The sequence below is a fragment of the Streptopelia decaocto genome, assembly GCF_964273445.1.
Source record: "Streptopelia decaocto genome assembly, chromosome: 1".
NCBI classification, from domain to species: domain Eukaryota; kingdom Metazoa; phylum Chordata; class Aves; order Columbiformes; family Columbidae; genus Streptopelia; species Streptopelia decaocto.
In genome coordinates, this window is record NC_138663.1 from 50,038,347 (window position 1) to 50,059,344 (window position 20,998).

The following is a 20,998-nucleotide window of genomic DNA, read 5'->3' on the forward strand; positions in this document are numbered from 1 at the left end:
CAATGAGTTCAACATGCATTTAGCAAAACAGCAGAGGCTGGCTCAGAGCAGCAGCACAGTGCTGAGTTACGTTTACGAATTCCACCTACAACATGAATGATTGTATATTTCCTTCTCTGCGTGGTGTGCTTAGAGATTTACTTCATGGTTTTAGTATAATAAATTTATTCTTCTTTACAGAGTTGTTCCCTTATGAAGTACTCATTTGTAAAACATTAATTTTGTGTACAGGACTGCTAAAAACCAATAGAGTAGACATATTTGCTTAATAGTTTTATTCTTTTTTGCAGGTTCTATAATTGTATTTCATCAACTGGTACAACAAAACATATTTCTATATAAAAACCAAAACAAAGAGGGCTTGTTGAGCTTGATGCAGGTAAATCTATTTGGTTTATTCTTGTTTTATTGTTAAATATTATGTTGCATTTGTTTAAGCAGACATCGTGCATATTGTGATTTCTAGCATTCCACACACAGCAGCTTATTGTTATGTCCTTTAAATATGGGAAATAAAAATGTTTTCTGTTTTCTATTAAAAAAAAAAAAAAAAAAAAAAAAAGATGAAGAAAGGGTGCTGCTATATTACATGGCCCAGGAAATATTGGCAGCATGCTCTTTGGCTTTCATCCGTAGAACTGCAATGCTGGAGGACCTCCGTTCAAACTCCGGCTTGGTTTCAAAAGCATGTCCATTGGTTGCCCCAGAAAGTAAAGAGTCAGTGAAAAAATTATTGAGGGGCACATGGCTGAACTGATTCTGGTGGTTTGAAAAGCTTGTGTAGCCAGAATCTGTCCGGGGTGAATGGGAATAAGGTGTCATACAGGAGGACGTATCTCGTGGCAGCATGCAGGAAGTAACCACAGAACCGCTAGCCGCATTCCCTGCCCACAGATTGTTCTGAATCTGGAACATATAAAAGGAATAAGATTAAGTATAGATAGTTCGTCTTTTATTTTCTGAAATTCTTGGTTTGCTTAACTTAACACATCCGCTATTAGTTCTTCTCTAAAACAAGCAACAAGTACTTAACTAGTTTTCTGCAATCATATTAGAAAATACCATGACAAGGTTATGTGAGTCAGAATGCTGGATCATTCACTTAGAAGCAAAGGCTGATTAATCATATCCCTTGCTCTGTCATGTGTTTGCTCTGTGGGTCTATCCTGAGTGTTTACTATTGAGCCTCAGGATGCCATCAGCCCAGCCAGTCAGTAAAATTAACAGAAGCACACAACTAACTTCAAAGAAAAGGTGTCAAAAGAGTGTACAATATCATAGCTCTTTTTACCATAAAAGCTTCTGCTCATCAGAATTCTTTCTTAGTGTAATGGTAGGAAACAGTATAAAAGGATGAACAAAACAAACCAGGATTTCTCAGGCAGCAAAGCCCAACAAGTACATGTAAAATTAAATATTGAGAAGCCTTGCATAATTACTTTAAAATGAATGAATCCATAAAGTACAGGCATGGTTAATAAAACATCCAAGAGTTTTCCCTAAAGTTGTTACAAAGATGGTTTTAAGATAAAAATTCTTTTCATTATGTTTTTATATGAAATTATACTTGAGGGCTTTTCTGTTTCCACTCTCAGCCTTAACTGGCTGCACTGTGTGTCCCTGGAAAACGTTGCATGACAGACTAGGAGACAAACTTTGTGGTTACCAGCAATGTCTGCTGAAGATCTGGAGTAACCACGTATTCAAGCTTTGATGTGTAATGCCTTCTATACTTGGCAGTCACTTAAAGCTTCATTCTGAGTCTTAGGCCTTCTCCTATCATCTGTGTATAGATGCTATTTATGGATAGGTATTTTTCACATATTTGTTATTAGATGAACAGACGGAAAGATTTTCAAGGCCTAGCACAAGTCAGCTCCTGTCATTATCTCAGACTGTGCATTCTTTCATTCCTCCTGTATTTACTTTGCTTTAATCAAACGTCACACTCAGCAGCTGTTCTTCTGTCTTTGTAAACTCTCTGCTCTCTATCTATCAGTACTATATGGATATATTTTCTGACATAATCTGACTTCTTCAGTCATTTCTCACTTGTATCCACCATTCTTTTTTACAGCTTTATATTTCTTCTCCACTTTTACTTATAGCTATTTCCTGAATGCAGATTTTTTTTTTTTTTAAGTACCAACATCATGACACAAGACATTTGTAGCCCCACTCACAGTACAGAACTTCTCAACCAGGATCGATATTCTTTTCTTTCTGTTTTACTTCTCTGAATTTGTCTTCAGCCTAAAAATCTGTTGTCTGTTCAGTATATCATTTATCTGATGCCCTGGGATTGAGCCCACATCTTTGTTCTCTGCTATACACTGGAGTAATTACAAGTGCTCTTTGGTTAACATTCTAAATTCCCACTTCAGGTTTAATTTTGCCTTCACATTCCAAATCCATGGACAAGGGAATTTTGGCTTTAAGATATGTAGGTTATCTCTCTAGCTGAGTGATTTTTTTTTTTTCTGTCAAAGTTGAGGTCAGTGAAGTAATTAATTATGACAGAAACACACACACACAGAATGAAAACAAGTTTCTAAGGCTGGGTTTTGTTTGTTTGTTTGTTTTTTTCCCATTGTCCTATTACTTTGCAACAACACATACCCACCAAACAAGCTTAAGAGATAAATTATGGTTCTGAACTCATCTAGCTGAGATCTAGTGCAGATAGCAAGGATGAGATAATTAGAATATTATTTTTTTAATTAATATTTTTAACAGTTATATTGGCAGGGGTCATCAGGAGCTGACAAACTAATCTGAGCTCCTTGGCAATTTCAGCAGCAAAAAAAAAGGACAAGTAAATGCTCCATTTTGATTTCCTGCAGAAGGCTGAGGGAAAGTCATGGTAGCAACAAGTTTCCCCAAACTCTTGGTCTGCCCAACTCCTTGTTCACACAGACATGCATGCGTACAGTCATACACACACTTGCACACCCACCCACATGAATGCAGCTTGCCTTTACACACACACACACTTATGCACAGCCAGCTGGGCACACCTCAGGCATCTGCTCCTGCATATCTTAGCTGGTCTGCTGAGAGGGAATGGAGAGAATAAGGTGTCTGGGGAAGGATATCAAAGGTTTTTCCTCCTTCTTGTGGGCCTCCTGAGATCTACAGGAGGAAAGAGACTCTAGTGAGAGTTTCAGAGCTTTCCAGTTCCCATCTTTCCCTCCTCCCTTCAGCAGTTCTTAGAAGACTCTCAAACATCAGCCCATGGGAGACCCTACACTGCTTGACATTATCCTCAGCTGCCTTATTACACCTTAATTAGCCTACCAGAGCTGGTTTAGACTTATTATCAGACAAACTTTTTTGATCTTCAGCAAACAGGTGGCTTACCTGGGGATTAAAGGACATACAATATGTGGACCTATTTGAACCATCACCTTGCTTAGAAAAAGTTTGTTGCATTCAACAACATGGAACATTCCCAAAGAGAGCAGTACATCTCTTATGACTTGGGATTCAGGGATTCTTGAGTGTCCTATTGCCTGAAAGGTTTCTCAGATCCCATTACAGATTTACAGAATATGACAAGAAGGAAACAAGGGACCTTGTAAGAGCTGGAATGTGTGGTAGTTAAGTGTATGGCAGCTGGGAAGTCATCCACTAAGACTCATTATCTTCCTGGCTTCTCAGACTTAAAGAGTTTGGAGCAACATAGCATGTGATTAGAATGCAGAGGAGAGAAGCAGAAAAGATCGCAGCTGAAAGCCTGTAATATCGAGATAATAGCTCCACTTTGCTTGAAAGGCCAAGCTGCACACATTCTGTCTTAATCATGAACTGAGAAAATCAGAAAAACAGTCATCTATACAAAAATTTTTGTCTTTTGTTGTTGTTGTTGTTGTTCAGGAATACTAGAACCTTTTACTTGTACTTTACTGTATTTCATGGTTGCGTATACATTTCTTGCAGCAGCTGTGACAGACTAAACAACTGTTGGGATTTTCTTTCCCTTTCTTCCTACAAAACACATCACCCATTCCTATTTCCACACTGTTCCCTTTCAGTTTATTTTGCTGGTACAACTCATTACTGAATTGGAACACGGAGATGATACAGCTAAAAAAGAATCCAGGAAAAAAATATAAGATGTATTTCAAACACATGCACTCAACACACCATTCTTTTTTATGTTATTTCCAGTTCAAATGGTTAGTCTCAGAATCTTCACAACAGGATGAATTTGCCCAGGGAGAGACTGGTTCATCTATGCAACATCTAAAAGAGGAGCTAATTCTGAAGATCCTAGTCTCCAAAGCTAACTCACATATGACAAAGTCTCATTTATCTGACTTCCTAAGATGTCTTTCTATGCCAAATGCTGCAGTCACCCAGCCTGCACAGATATAATTACGGGAAGAATTTTCCCAAAAAATCTATTTGAATAGGAACATGCACAACTTTGCCTTTAATACAGTCATGATGGGAAGACTTCAAAAGGTTCAGAGGTTCAGTTTGAAAGTGCCCAATAACCTATGTGGTCTGGAGGTATCACTCCTTCCATATTTCTATTAGCTTGGTTTGCAGTAAACTAAGTTTAGTACTACCAATTTTCCTGATATTTTTATCCTAGATGAATCTCTTTCAATTTAAATCTAGTGAGATTACACAGGTGTAAATGAGAACAGAATTCAGCTGCAAATCCTAAAATATACCAGTGTCTTGTTAAATAAAAAAATGAACAAGCTATTCATTCCTAATTTTTCAAAGGGGTGCTCTAGTCTTCTTCCTTAGAGGAAGGAATCCAAATTAGTAAACTTAACTTCAGAAATGCCACAAGATGCTAGGAAAGTTTTACATCTTCTCTCATGAGACAGTTATGTTTTTCAAAATAATGTTTCAGTCATATCAATTTTCTGTTCATTTTAGTTGGTTGAGTGACTTCACTTTGGATATTAGATTTTCATTTATCAGCAAGGATTTACAACATAAATATCTTAGAGTGAAATTTAGGTGCAGAAGGTATCCCATATTAAAAATAAATACAGTAATGTGTTACAATAAGTCAAAATTATCAGACCTTCTTCTGGTATGTTGGAAGGAAAAGGGACATTATGTATATGAATTTAAAGAAAATATTTTTCCTCTTAAACTCTTGTGTGATCCATGAACTATATAAAAGGCAATTCAGAGACTGTGAATGAGGCTATACATACAGCACATCTCTGGTTTCTGTTAACATCACAAACAACTTGAGCTTTGCTCTTGTGGTTACCATGAAATTACCAGAGCCCTTCAACATATTTACCTACTGTATGTTTTATACACACCCGTGCACACACACACCACCCTTCCCAATAGAAAAAAAAAAAAAAAAAGAAGTAGGATTTCATAGCTGTGACAAGAATATAACTGGAGAGTTATGGCTGTTAACATGGTTATGATATCATTTCCTAAACATATGACCTTCTGCTTGACACTGCAGAGGAAAATTAGCTGAGGTCATCCCACTTGGTGTCATTGCTTTTTTTCTGTTAAAATTTTAAGCTCCTGGAGCTTCAGTCTTCTTACACAGCACCTGGAGAACTCACATAAACTCACGTCTGCAAATTATCTGAGTTTTACTATCACTTACCCAGCTTGGGTCCTCCCACCATCTAATGTCTTGACTCATGCTATTTGAGTCATGTGCCTATCCAGACTGGAGCCTGTTTCCAACAGACACACATACCAACACACACAGATTCAATTTGAGTGGACACGTGTTTTAGTGCTTCACATGGGAAACAAAATTATAATCTCTCTTAAGATCTCTAGATATGAAGTAATAAGTTATTATTGTTGTTATTATGATACAGCATATGTGTTACGTTACGTTACGTTACGTTACGTTACGTTACGTTACGTTACGTTACGTTACGTTACGTTACGTTACGTTACGTTACGTTACGTTACGTTACGTTATATGCTATTATAATCACTCCAGTAAGCACTTAGAAACTACATGTTGACTCTACTTTCAGGATGTTCTGGGCATTGCAAGGGAGAAAAAGGTAGCACTAACTGAAAAGTTAATTTACCTAATTATAGAAAACATGTGAATGTCAAAGCAAGAGACTGATTTGCTAAATTTTTGTCATTTCTCTCTTTGTGTGAAGCAACAATCCTTGTACCACCAGAAAACATGGAAACTGTGCTTGCACAAGGAGCTACTTTAGGCAGTTTACGTGCAATAGCTGTTAAACTGCTCCAAACTGCTAGTTTATGACTCATGATCTGTAGGCTGTTCCTAGTCCATCAGTACAACTAATTTGGTCTGTCACTTACCACAGTGGTTTGGGTTTGTTGTTTGTTTTTTGTTGTGCTTTTTTTTTTTTTCCTGGAGGCCTCTTAAGAGATTTGCCTCTATTTCCTGACTTCGTGGGTTCATAGATTCTCAGAATAATTTAAACTGAAAACAATCTCTGGGATTATTATTCCAAACCCTTGTTCACAGATAACTTTGAATTTAGATAAGGTTACTCAACCCAGTCAAGTTTTGAGTAGCTCCAGTACGGAGATTCTACAACTTTTATGACCAACTTGTTCCAAGGCTTTACGACTCTTATTGTACTTTTTCCTTTATATCTAGATAGAATAGTTCTTGGTGTAATTTATCATTTTATAGGATCTTCTGGACCTAATGAACATGTGAAGATCATCTGTACCATACCGTGTTCAGGTACGTATGAGAGAGCTGCAACACACCATTTGCAGATATGTCCATAAAGATATGCAAGCTGGCACTTGGTAGTGATTGGCTTAATGCTGCAACTCTAAAATATGTGACAGACCCATTCAGACGCCACTTAGGTCTTGCAGATGGTGAACAAAAGAAAAATCTTTTCATTTTATTCCATGCTTAACAAGTTTGCTGAGGTGCAAATTAACATATGATTCGAAAAGTCATCAAGCTTTCATTCTTGCATAGGATGTTTTGTAAATAAACTGTGACTTCTCCCTACTTCAATCTCCAGGCCAGCTATGTTTCGTGTCTATGATATACTTAAAGACAATATTTCGTACCTTGAAAAATGCTGTTAAAAGAAGCTTCTATCTCAGAAAAAGTGAATTTGTCTTATAATTAAGCCCCAGCTAAAGTCACTCACAGACTTAAATCCATGTTTCACAAAAAAAAAAAAAAGAAAGCAACAGACAGAGTGCTGAGTCTGTGAGGACCACATAGAGTGATGGTTTAGAACAACAAAAAAAAAAATGCAGTGCACAAAATACTTTGTGTGGAACAGACACCACCCAAAAAGATTAGAAATGTTGCTCCTGTTGGAAGATCAGCCACAGCAGTGCAGCAGTCAGCACATATGCAGCAAGCAATGTACCATCCAGGTGGTGGCCTCGCCTGAGCTCCATGCTGTCACAGCTAGACAACATGAGTATATGATAAAGTTTCTTTGAAGCTAGCTCAGATATGTCTACCACATCTACTCCTACTTAATTAACTTACCCAGAGCCTTAATGAAGTATTGTGATTAAGTGTCATTTATATCTCTACTACAGTTAAAAGAATTTTAAAGTCATATAGCATGTGGTGTCTAATATATGCCATATGAAAGATTTAATTGGAGCATGTAACTCTGATTATTGCTAATGAGAATTATCCATATGTACTATGGCTCAAGCAGAACCATAATGATGATCCAAGGTTTTAGTACATAACACATGTACACTGATACCACTTTTACACTCTTTGATTGCCAAAAAAATCATGGGATGCCATGCTGCTCAACATATTTAATTTGATTTATCAGTCTGGTGCATGGGATGTAAACTTCAGCCTCTTCCTTCTATTGTTGAGATTACAACATTCTCTCTTCTTTCTACACCTTCTGTATCATTCCAGTACTCAGACTTTTGAAATGCTTTTGTTTCCTTGGGATTCCCACCTGCACTAGGCTAGGTTTTCCACCAAAAACAAAACAAAACAAAACAGTTCTGTCCAGCTCTTCCCTGAATTTACAAGTAAATAAGAGGGGTAAACAACACATTTCACCCATGGTGGTAACAAGGAAAGTATAATTGCATGACAGGATGAAGCCTTTCAAAGGAACTTAGAAGACAATGACAACAAATGAACTAGACTCAAAGAGCAAGCAAGAAAATGCAAAATATGGAAAGAGACTAGGTGGGGAAAATCGTTGCCCCTTGTATCTGCTTTTCAATGATAATTGAATGTTTATTTATATACTGATGCACTCACATTTATAAGGATGACATCTTTATAAATTTAACTCATACAGGGAAAGCTAGAGGCCTATGTGTTAGTAGTGCAGGCTTTTGATCAAATTTCACCCTCGTGTGTGGAGGAAATAAAAAGGAGAAAACAAAAAGTTTGTCTCAAATTTTTTGTCCTTTGCTACTTCTCAATCTGAAACTTTAAATCAAGTACCCTTTGTAAAATTAGCCTTCTCACTAGGCACAGGACAGCAAAGTAGTCAAGCAGCGACAAATACAGTAAGAGAAGAACAAGGCTAAGCAAGACTTTTTATTGTTCCTCTCCCAACACAGACAGATCCACCTAAGAGCATTGTAGTTGTCTGCAGCTGAACCAGGCATCAGAGAGAAAAATACACTTTTAGAGATCTTCTCACCTATTTTATACTTTATACTTGAGGAAGAGAAAACTTAATTGGCCAGATTTTTGCCAACTTGACAGGGTCCCTGTCTCAGGCATAAAAGTCCCTTTAATTAAGTTTGCTAAACACAGGTGTCTAATATCTCTCTGACCACCAGCTGCGTCTCCAAAGGGTACATTCTTTTGGTAAGTCCTGTTCATCAGCACTGTAACAGTGCCTCAGATATGCTGAGACATCTTAAACAGCACTGTATTTAGGTGACCAAACCAAATATTGCTTGTTCACTGACATTTACTTAGGTGAGTTGAAGTAAACATCCCCATGAAGTGAATCTGCAGTCATTTCCTCATTCATGTTATGATGCTGCCTCTTCACTCTCATACCATCAGCAGAATATTGCTGCTTAACGAGGCTCAAAGTGTCTAGGATAAGAGTTTTAACCAGCGATTTGTTTTCTTAGTGCACTTAAGATTTCTTAGAACACAGTGTGTTGCATCTGCAAGAGAAACTTGAAGCTGAAATACTGAAACTAATGAAACTGAAACCTTTTACTAAAATGACTGAAAGATACTGTGTATAACATTTTTCTAATAAAATCTGATTTTAAGCATAACGCTATTGAAAAATATTTCATCTGAGTGAAAACTTGACAACTCTGTGGTATTTTTAATCTTTAAACCTAGAAAAACATATGAATAACAGATGATTCTCCTGGAGTATTGTACTAACTGTTCTTCTCTGCAATCCAGGTGTTGCCAGTATAATTAATGGAAGATATATGTGTGCAGAATTTGAGCAGTTTAGGAGATACTGAGCTTCTTGGCAGCCAACTGAGCAAGTATTTTGCACAATAAGCAACATCTAAAATTAACATACTGTAAAAATAATTAAGGTTAGACTGAATTAGCAAAACAAAAAATTACTGTATATATATATAAAAAAAACCCAAAACCTAAATTGTTTATTAGTATTTTGAAGATTAAAATGTGTACTTTAATAGCAAAATTAGACTGGATTGTAGAAATGGTGGTTGGACCAGACCATCTCCAAAGGTCCCTTTCTAATCTCAACCATTCTCTGACTCAGAGCCAACCTTCTATCAGAAATAAATTGAAAAGATAATTTCCTCACAGGAAAACCTTTCAGGTTTATAGTGTCACAAGATGCTGAACAGCATCACATTCTTAATTTGTATTGGATGAAGATAATTGGTAAGGAGACTAAGCAGCGGTCTCCACACCCTCTATTGACTGCAAAAGAGACTGATGTTTCTGCTGGAATGCAAGCCTGTTTTGGGAACATATCTGTGGTGGGGCTCAAAACAGAAATCTTCACACTGTAAATTCATATAATGCACACCAGAAATTCGCATTTGTTCCTGTTTCTTCTGCCATGCAGCAGTAAATATCTCAGCTTGATTTTACCCTTTTTCTAACATGGTCCTATACTTCTTGCCAGCAACAGTCTGTTTTCCCCCATATGAATAAAGGCTTCATAAACAAGCTCTAGTATTCTGTGTTCCACAATCCCCAAGAAAAATTAGTTATTCAAAAGTATGTCAAAGCCTGTCTAACATTTAGTGGTGTCAATGTCACAATGAGAGTGCTTGTACACAGGAAAAAAAATAAGAAAAAAAAAGAGGGGGAAAAAAAGTATGTGTAATTTCTTTTCTTGCATTAACTGTACTGAAATAATAGAATTGTTTTCAGAAATCAGTCTATAACACTAAAAGCAAACATGAAGATCACAATTTTAAATATCTCTCCTTGAACTGTAGGATAGATTAATGAGTTTATAGCAAGTCATGCACTGTATATTTATTTTCTGTAAGTGACAAACTTATAAATAGATATCTAGTTCAAAAAATTCAAATGTAGTAATGTTACTGGTCATTTTGGCTTTAATACAGATTTTTGTTTTCTCAAGCATTCTCACTGGAAATGTTATGTATATGATACACACAAGATTTTATTGAAGATGAGGATTTAAGAATGTGAAAACATGAAGAATTACCACCAGGTTAGCAAGAATGTGAGCTGGCATTAACTGTTGTGTGATAACTGCCTGAATACCAGTACACAGCCAAGTAGCCACCTTCTTCACTGAGGAGTAACATATCTTGTTTTTATCATGTTGCCAAACAACTGATGTGAGCACTCAACTGATATAGTGAATGTAAAGTGGACTCACACTTTCATGTAGCTCCTTGCTCCTGTTCATGAAGTACAGCACAGTACAACATAACTTACTTGTGCAGGTGACCAGACTCAATTAAGTATTTGTGCCTGTCTGCTTCCCTCTAGTATGTTAGTTTGGGTTTGTAGGTGAGTACGATATATTTGTGCTTATGAATGAGTATGCATTTTATATTTCTATGCATTTTAGAGGTGATTTATTTAACATTATTGTACTAACATTTCCATCTCCTGTGTATAAAAACTTACAAATTAATGACAGAAAAAATTTGCCAGGCTGAAACTTAGTTGTGTCATCAGCCTAGGAAAAATGCTTTTTAACAAATTTATAAATAGAAATGCAGTGAAATGACTCATCTTTTTCACAATCTGATAGTACAGAATAGATATTTAATTGGTTTTGGATGTTTGTGGATAATATTCTCATATACTTCAAAAGCGTTTCATTTTAATAAACATTAATTTTAGGACAATAATTTTAAGTGATCACCAATGACATGCATTATTGGATTATCTTATGCTAATGAAACTTCTGTCAATTGGGAAAATTTGTAGGAGTCCTACTAAAAACACAAAATGAGCTTGGAGATGCAAATTTTAGTCTAGAGAATTCAGTCAGGGATACAAGCCCAAATCTTAAGTACCGTTCCTTGTATCACTTGTTGTGACACTACAGATGAGTTAGAAAAACCTTCAAAAGATATTTTGACACTTTGAGTGAGTTCTGTGAGTCACTGCACATCTATGTCTTGGTGAATCTGCCCAGGAGTGCTTAAGGTCTTTTTGCACACCTCCACCTACATTAATCTCAAACAAGTATTATGTCCTCCTACTTAAAGACAGAGTGTATCATGCAGTGGTTTCTGATATAATTTGGGCTACTCCACTATTACATTTTAAAATAAAAACAGGGAGACTGATACGTGCCGCCAGGTCCAAAATGGTTATGCCCATGAGCTGCTGGAACACAAACCAGCCCTGGTCCAGGCACCAAGCCTAATAACAATGCCACCCCCTGATGTAAAGTGCTTTAAACTGAGTAGATAAGACATAGGCCCGAGGCCTCTGGTTCAACGCTAGTCACATTCAGCCAATGTAGAGCATGACCAAAGCAAGGCCACAGAGAATATGAGTATATTTCTAAAGCTGGCAGAGACCTGGCTGCCTAAAGAACTAGAACAGCACCAGGACACCAGCAGTGGAAGGACTGCCACAGGGACCCATACAAGATTTTCGCTTAGTATAATGCTTTCTCTCTTTTTTTTTTTTTTTTTTTTTTAATTATGTGGTAAAAGCAATGGGAAGCTAGAGACATGAAAAACAATGGCTTCAGAATGCAAGTATTTGATGTACTCAAACAAGCGAGCAGAAAAACAATAGCAGAGAACGAGGCAAGGCAATAAACCAAAGGACTGAAGAACAGAAACAGAAGATTCTGATCTTATTACACAGTAGTACCTTACTACATGTTAACAGAGAACTGAAATAGAAAAAAAAATTAAACTACCAGTGGCTGAGAGAGCTCCTGCCTCCCTCTTTCAGCCATATACTTTCAATTCTGATTCATGACCATAATATGGTTTCATGCCAGTAAAAGATTTGTTGCATTCAATGGCCTATTGAGGTCTGTAAAAAAATGGTTCATGTTTAATACATCAGAAGGAAGTTACCTATGAATCACATAGTTTACGCTTCATCTTACCCAAGCATATAAGACCAGAGTTGTTAAGATAGTTGTGCCTGTGAATATAAATATCCCAGAAGTGACATTCTGACCTTATTATATAGAATTACATGATTCCTGTCAATCTCAATTGTTCTAGATGTCATCCAGAAATTCTGTATGGACCTAGAGAAGTGATTCAAATTGCTACATAATTTTATATGCACAAGACTTCATTGCATAACCATATTGCCTGCCATTCTCAGTACATAACTTACACAAAACTCTGCTGGTCCTAAGATTGTTAAAAAATGCTTGTATTTTAAGGGTTAATTATTGATATTGGGTGTCAGAACTGTTGTTCACAGTGGCAGGTCCTTTTGACGTGTCTAAAGAATACAGAAAGCTAAACACAGGGAAGTCTTCACGCATCTTCTGTGCATGTGTGTGCCTAAAGGATGGAATAGAAGGTAAATGTAGAATCAAAGTGCTACTTGGTCTTTACCATACCTGAGGGTAGCTGTCAGTCCTTGGAAGAACAGATATATCATAGGTGGCAGCAAAATGGCTCTTAGCTTGCTGGATCTGACCATAGCGTTCTCTTTTCCTCCATTTTGCTCTTCGATTCTGGAACCAAACCTACAGTATATGAGGAAAAAATCATCAAGGTAAAGTCAATTGCATATTGTGCAAAGAATTTTAGGGAAAAGCCAAGAGATTTTAGACAGCAGCTTTGAAAATTTCTGTCTATCTAAGAAAGGGAAGTTCTCAGTCTGAGGATTAATACTTGCAGTTTCAATCTTCTCAGTGACAGACCTGTTTAAGTTATTTCTGGCTATTTTAGAAGTATGTATTATTTCCTTTCTACTGTCTAAAAAAAAAAAAAGGTAGAGGAAAGTACAGTCAAGTCCGTCATGCAGTGCTAATTTTGACAGAGTTTAGTTCTCTAGAGGAGAACTAAGCAAGCAAGTTAAATTATAAAGAAACTTTCTCTAAATTTTACGTGCCCGCTGACTTGATATAACTACTTATGATTTTGCCTCCTAGAGGTATACATAATCTTTGTCAAATGCAGTAATGAAAAGGCAGAAAAAGTTGGCACTAGGACATTAGTCTGTGCTACAGAAAAAAAATCTATAGGGCAGGAAGATAATAAAAAATCATGAGATCACTGACAGTTTTAAAACTATTTTGACATTTTTTCACATTTGTCTTGGGTGATATGTACGTTTCTGAAAATGGAAAACTAAAGAATGGTACTTTACATTCAAACTATGAAATAATTTAGACCTGAAACAATGCCTTCCTGTCAACTGAAAGCTATTTTCCTTATGCTTAAAGAAAATATGGACTGTTTGGTAATATTTTGAGTGTTGGGTGTTATCTCAAAACCTATTATATGCATATTTCTTGCTGTGACTGATATCTTTCATTGTCATGTCGTCTTCAAAAAAAATTTTCTTTCAAACAGTTTTGTTTGGACTGGCTAAGGGAATTAAAGGGATTGCTAAGAAAAGTAACTGTTTCTTTATAAAAGTAATATTATCCAACTAAGTCTTTATTGTTCAGCTATGAGCAAACTCATTCTGACTCTTTTTGAAGAAGCCACACTACTAGCAGAACTGTTATTTTTTTTTTATGGAAACAATGCCATTAGTTGGTCTTCCTGCTAAATGGATCATTAATCCATTTGGATGGATACATACATGAGTGGAATTTTTATATATAGACACTGTCTGTGAATCCCATTTTGAGGGATATTTTCTGATCCCTGAAGGTGGGATATTTAAAATAATGCTTTGTTTTGTAATTCAGTTTTTGCCTTGATCTTTGGAAAACTCAACTATCCTTTGATGCTGCTTAGGCAACTAGGACATAATTTTGCTTATTTTAATTCCCAAGGACTTGTTGCAAATTTAGTGTGTGCAACCTTTTAAAATGTACTCAGCAATCAAAGCAAGGCTCATGCATGTAACTGCTGAGTACATATTGTTAGGGACCATGTTGGTAAATTTGTATTATTTGTGATGCCTGAGGCTCAACAAAAAAAAAGGAAAAAAAAAATTCTCCTGTCTCCACAGGAGGCATCAAGAACACGCTAAGGGAATTTAGTAATGAGGCTCTTTCATTGAAAAAAGACCTTGACAGTCTCCTTAAAATGGGTGCCAATTACTTCACTGACATGCAGCAGGAAAGAGAACAACTTAGATAAATTAGGTTCAGGTTGGCTCTCTCTGCATGTATGCAGGACAAATATTAAATTGGATCTTGATGAAATGGCGGTGAAGGAAAATGTGGGTAAGGTATCCAGCTGATCACTCTGCTAAACTAAATCAAACAATTTGCTTGAATTTATAGTAACTAAATGAAAAAAAAGCACACATTTTTTTTTCCTTTGACAATCCCTCAAAATGTTTCTGTTTACATCACTTTACTAGAAACTGACTCTTGGCAGAGATAAAGTAACCATTTGCCTCCACAAAGCAATATAAAAATCTGCTGCTTGTTATCCTTGAATTGCCAGATGCTTGCCTCTAATGATGTAAGGCCTTTTAAATTGCTTAATCTTGTGATGGAATACTGTTGCTACTCTGGATAAAAGTGATCACCATTTCCTTTCATATTTAGAGTATGAGAAATGCAAAGATTGGTTATCTTTTCAGAAAGCGGAGAACATGTTTAAATAAAATAGAAATACATATTCTGTGAAAGTCTGGTGCAGACATATATGTTTTCACATTTAGTCTCTTATTTTTAGTATTTTTACCACACAAAGCTTCTAAAACTTAGGAAAAAATGTGATAAAAAAGTCAGTTGACACATTTTAGCCTCAGTTCCCCCGCTCTGTCCTGCCTCTTAATTTATTAGTAGGGTAGTTCTCATTATTCTGGAATTGTGCAGTTGTGAGAACATTTTTTAACATTATGCAAGCTTTTTTTTTTTTTTTTTTTTTAAGTTGAGACTAAATCCTAGTGAATTGAAATCATACATGGAAACCTGTCCCAAATTCAGAGGTAGAGGATTGCACAGAGCCTGGAGAGTTAAAAGCCACCAAACTAAATTCCATTGGTTTCACTGATATTGTATTGATGCAACCAACACATGATTTTAGACTCTATTTCCCAATGACAACAGTGAGTATGCTCTCTGGATGAATAAACACGAAAAGAACACTCCTTTATAGAAATAACTAGCTGAGTTCATTTCTGAAAGCGATCCTGGTTTAATTTCAGTTGTATGTATGTGCACTGACGTCTATTTCTTCATATGCATGTGTGAGTATGTGTTTAATTACAAGTTGTGAAGTTGTTATCATATTCAAGTCATTAAATTAAAAAATTAGTCCCAGTCTGTAAGAATCAACAGGACTGCTATTCCCTATATTGAAATCATGAGTATTACCAGAGTGGGGAAGATCTCTAAAATTAGGATAAACTCACAAAATGCATCTCACACCCTTTTGTAAGGGAAGATGTCTGAACAGGGGAAGAGCTGCATTTCCTGAATATTTAACTTTTTTTTTTCACCATTACACATCCAAAGCCATAAATATTGTTGAGAATACTGTACAAGCACATACTGAATGAATCAACTTTGTACGCAATTGAGATACTCAAATACCGCACTAAGTGGTCAACAGTAAGTTTCATTTCAAAAATTTGAATAACGTTATCCATCAGTTATGCGGGTTTAAAAAATAGCCAATGTACTTCCCAATGTTAAGATGTTTAAGCTCATTCCATACAACAGACATGAAAGGATTATCTCCTTGGTCTGCACAGACACAAGCGCATACACACATGCGTACGTATGTATATTTATACACATGTATGTATGTGCAGTTTCCCTGCACACTCTTTGGATCTAAACAAGGAATTTGATTACTTTTTAGATTGTACTTTTCATGCTGTAATACACACACAATCTTCTGCGGCTGAGCTCTGCACTGTCATCAGTTTGAACTGCATGCAACATATTTTTAATGGGATTTTTACATGTAACATTTTATGTATTCACTGCCTGGAATTCTGATAGTAAAACAGGGCTACCAGAGATCAAGATTGCTTTACTATTGATGTTGTTTTCTCATCCTTTAAACAAGGTTCTAGAACAGCAACACAAGCTATTAAAAAAACTAACAAGTAATTTTAGTACTGCAGCATAACAGCTCAGATCCATAAAGAAATAAAGCAAAACAAGCTATTTACTTTAGCTTTACAAGCGTTTGTACAATCCCCAAGAGCGTCATTTACCAGTTCCTACAATGCACAACTTGTCATGGAAATGCTGAATTTTGGTTCCTACCTGGACTCTGGCCTCAGTAAGCTCTGTTCTCAGAGCTAGCTGTTCTCTTACATAGACATCAGGGTAGTGAGTTTTCTGGAACACTTTCTCCAGTTCCTCCAGCTGCAAACTGGTGAAAGTTGTTCTGTGTCTCCTCTTCTTGCTGCTGGAGACATTACTGTCACACTTATCACCAAGTTCGTCCAGTTCCCCCTTCTCCTGGATCCCTTTCACTGGAGACATCCTGAGATTGTTGCAATTGTCCATGGGCCTGTTCAGCTCTGTGTGAAGGGGCTGTCCTTCCACTTTAGTAATCCCATAGTTCACTGTACACAAGGTAGGGAAGGGAAATAAGTGGTTAAAGGCTGCGGGGTATTAGATTCAAGAGTTCATATAAAACAGTTTCACAAGGAACCAGATTCTATGTGGCGGTGTATTGCTATGTGAGATCGTGGAAGACAAATTGGTGATATTAACCACAGACAGAGTAAAAGTACTAAAACACATTGAATTTTAACAGAGAATTGTTTCTGAAAATATAATATAAAATATTTCAGTGTAAGGAGACTGCATGGGAGTAGTTGAATATTTTTACTCTGACACTAAAGCAGTTAATAATCCATGAAATCAGCTTTAACTAGAGTTGCACAGATAAGGAATCTTAGCCCAAACCAGATTTTTGTATAAGTGGCATAAAGCTATTGACAAATGTGCATTTAAAGTTGGAAGCAGATGTAAAAAACTCAGTTTCTATGAAAATGCAAAATAGCTGTGAAGTAAACTAACAAATCAAGAGGCAAATGAAACCGAAAATTAACTTCACTTTACAAACTCAACAGATTCCATATACCTTCTCTTGGATTTCTAAAGTGGAATTGTTTCCAATTAAGTTTGTTATGGTTACAAAATGCAGAGAGTTTCTGCAAAATGTTAACTTAATAAAGGAGATCTTTTCATACACTTTGTATAAGGATTGCAGGAACTATTTGTCTTAAGGTAAAATCTGAGTGGTAGAGATAAGAAATATTCTTCTGTAGCTTCTTAATAAGAAATGAAAACATTTCTTATTTTTTCTCTATTTACATATCTCACATCACTGAAAAAAAAAATCATGCGATAAGGTACAGGATTCAAAAAGGCGCTTTTTCTTTCTCTTAGAAACACGCGAAAAAAAGTTTAAAACTCGACGGAAATTGAAATCTACAAAGATCGCATGTAACATAAGATAAGAGGCTTGCTGTGGGATTTTCTCACTTTCTCAGTAATTTCTTTCAGTCCAAGCTGATTCTAACCAAATACAATTTGTAGATACTTACCATCAAACCATACATAGATAGAAAATGCCTCAAAGCCCCCAAGGCACACATTAAATGAGATAATTAAGAAAAACTTCAATGTATAAATCAATTTTCCGTAGGTATTTTTAAGTTGCACTTGAAGAAATATGCCATTATTTCGTCAAACTGTCTCATACAAAAAAAAAAAAAAGGTTGTTCTCAAAAAAATACTTCAATGCCTATATGAAGTCAAATAATCTAAGATATAGTTGGTCTAATTATTGCAGGTGATCTTAACCACATTTTCCGATTCTGCTAGGAAAAAAAAAAAATATTATTTTTTTTCAATACGTGACTTACATCATGTTGGAACAATGGGCAAAATTTTAATTGTCTCCAAAATAAAACATTCCACATTCTCCTTGCCGCTTAGCTAGAAAAATAATAAAAAAATATTTGACACTGTAGTTTGAGTTATCTAAGTCGTTTTCAGTCAGTATGAAGAATCGCTATTATGCATTATTCAGTAACACAGAAAAAAAAAAATACTATCCTCGCAGAACGTTGTTCGAAAGACCCAAATGTGACCAAGTGACCTTCCGTTCCCACCCTGTAGCGGTTCCTCGTCCGCCGAGATCCGTCCGTGCCCGCGGTACCGCGGCCGCCGACACCCGGAGCTGCTTTTTCCGAGAAGTTTTCTGTCTGGAAACGCCGCTGCCCGCAACCGGAGCGGGGGACGCCGCACCCCGGCCCCGAGTCTTAGCGCCGCGGGGAGCGGAACCGGGCGGCCGGCGGCGGGGCGGGGGCCGCAGCACAGTCCTCCCGCACCCGCCGGGCCCCTTCGGCCGCCGCCGCTCCGACCCCGCGGCCCTTCCCCGGCCGCCTCTGAGCGGCCGATGTCCCCTCTGCCGGTCTCTCGGTCCCCGGGGCCCGGTGGGCTGTGCCTGCGCTTTCCGCGCCCCGGCGCTCCCGTGGTGGCGGCGGGGACAAGCCGAGGAAACCGGCTTGGGACCGGCAGGCGGGGCAGCACTAGAAGGAAAAGTGCAATTCGAAGTAGGCGATCATCTTTTCCCGTTACTACTACTGCTGCTATTATTGTTGCTGTTGCTATTATTAGTATTATTATTATTATTTACTGCTACCTGACAGCCCCTCACATGCCAGCACCCAAAGGCTGTGCAGTTGCCTTTGGTCTCCCCGTGCAAGAGAAGCCCTGACCTCCCCTGTTCATCTTCAAGGAGGGCAAAGCGCAGGAGCAGGAATAACCCTGGGATGGTAACTCACCGTTGTTGTCCTGGCAGGGTGATGTCCTCTCCAGCCTCACATGATGCTCAGCCCTTTGGAGAGGGTTGAAGGCCTGCACGCATTTGCTGCCTGACGTTTTGCTATAAAAGGACTCATTGTCCAAAGTTTCCATAACGTGCTCCAAAGTGCCTCCTGCTCCCATGTAAAAGTCACTGTTCTTGCTCGGCTGGCTCTTCAGGGCAAACTTCTCGCTCAGAAAATCCATAATCATCTAAGGCTGCTTGAGAGCCTCTTCCCTAGACAGAGGCTGGACTGTGAGCAGGGGAGGGAGGGAGAGTGGGCGAGTGGATGGGAGGGAAAGAAAGAGGGAGGGAAAGACGTTCAGAGCTCAGGGGGCTGTTTTGCCTCTGAGCCTTTGATTTGTCTTGTCTTGAAAGGGGGAACCCGAAGTTGCTTTTATATCTTGAAGCTCGGCAGGGCTCCTTATGCAACCTCCCATTTCTAATGAATATGAAAATAAGCAAGCAGCCTAACTCCACCCCAGGTCCCCCAAGACCTAATCCCAACACAGGAGGGAGTTCCAGGCCCGTTTTCAACAGACAGATCTGTTTCAGACAGACAGACACACACAAGCGTGCGAGGAGGGTGAGGGGAGACAGGGAGGGAGGGAGGACACATGAAAAGAACATTTCCCCTCTGCAACCTATTCACATTTCTCCAGGGATCATGGAAAGAGAGTAATCCCTCGCTTCCCTCCCTCTCCCCCCGCTCACCGAGAGGCTTAGAGTAAGGTAATTTCAGGGGCACATACCCTCAAGTAAAGGATCTTCTTTAATCAGTTTGACTGATACCACAGTAGCTGCAGTCCTGTTCTCTGAAGCTGTAAAATTAAGAACTGGTGTTCCTTCTTTATTAAACAGCTCAGAAGTTTGGTCCTACAGTTAAAGAGAGAAAGAAATATTATAGGCAGTTGTTTGTATAGAGGGAATGGAAAATAGAGGAACTTAAAGCTAAAATCTCTCATGTCAAAAACTGGTCTAAAAGAGAATTTGGCTGCTATCAAACAGACTTCCAGTCTGCCTCTGTGTGTGTGTGCGTGCAAAGTGGTTAAAACGGTCCTTTTTTTTTTAAATCTCCTGAAATATTATCACTACCAACTAAAAGAAAGTTTCTAAATGAAAGTATTAAAACAGAGACTTAGGTAATAAAAAGAAAAAGAAATGAGCCATATATGCATGCATTCCTATGGATATTGAAAAAGCGGGTGGTTTTCAACCAAAGTGTGAGCTTTGAAGTGCTGAATTCCTTGGTCCTTCTGCATATAGACAGGATTTAAAACACAGTCAAGAGAGAGATAGGGACCTATTTAGAAAAGGCCTAAATTATGGAAAAGAGCTGTTTCCTGCTTCCCAGTGAAAGAAGTGCTCATCGGAGTAAAGTAAAACCGAATCTGCAATCACTTCACATCAGAATTTCAGCATCGTGAGCCCGAGCTTGTCTGTTCTATTCAGGTTATTTTAGAAATCACTTCCGTGGGCCCTTCCCCCATGTTGGGGGAGAAGTGAAGCTTTAATGAGCGGTTGAAGTATAGGTGTGGTAGTGGCCAGCCGGGACTGCTAAGCGTGCTAGAGACCTTTCTTGTGAACCCAGCCAAAGGTGAAGAGAAGGCCAGTTCAGGTCCAGAGTATTTCCCGGCGAGCAGCTCCCCTCCTTCTTCAGCTGCTCTCTAGTTCCATA

The 20,998-nt window shown here is 37.8% G+C and overlaps 1 protein-coding gene across 1 annotated transcript; it reads right to left on the reverse strand.

Moving 5' to 3' along the window:
* Window positions 1-585: 585 nt before the first annotated feature.
* On the reverse strand, window positions 586-19,532 carry ALX1 (ALX homeobox 1; the record flags this gene model as incomplete). The annotated part of the gene is made up of 4 exons (XM_082052314.1): window positions 586-906; window positions 12,966-13,094; window positions 16,761-17,065; window positions 19,301-19,532. 4 exons carry the CDS (start codon window positions 19,530-19,532, stop codon window positions 586-588), a joined length of 987 nt encoding a protein of 328 aa, XP_081908440.1.
* Window positions 19,533-20,998: the final 1,466 nt, after the last annotated feature.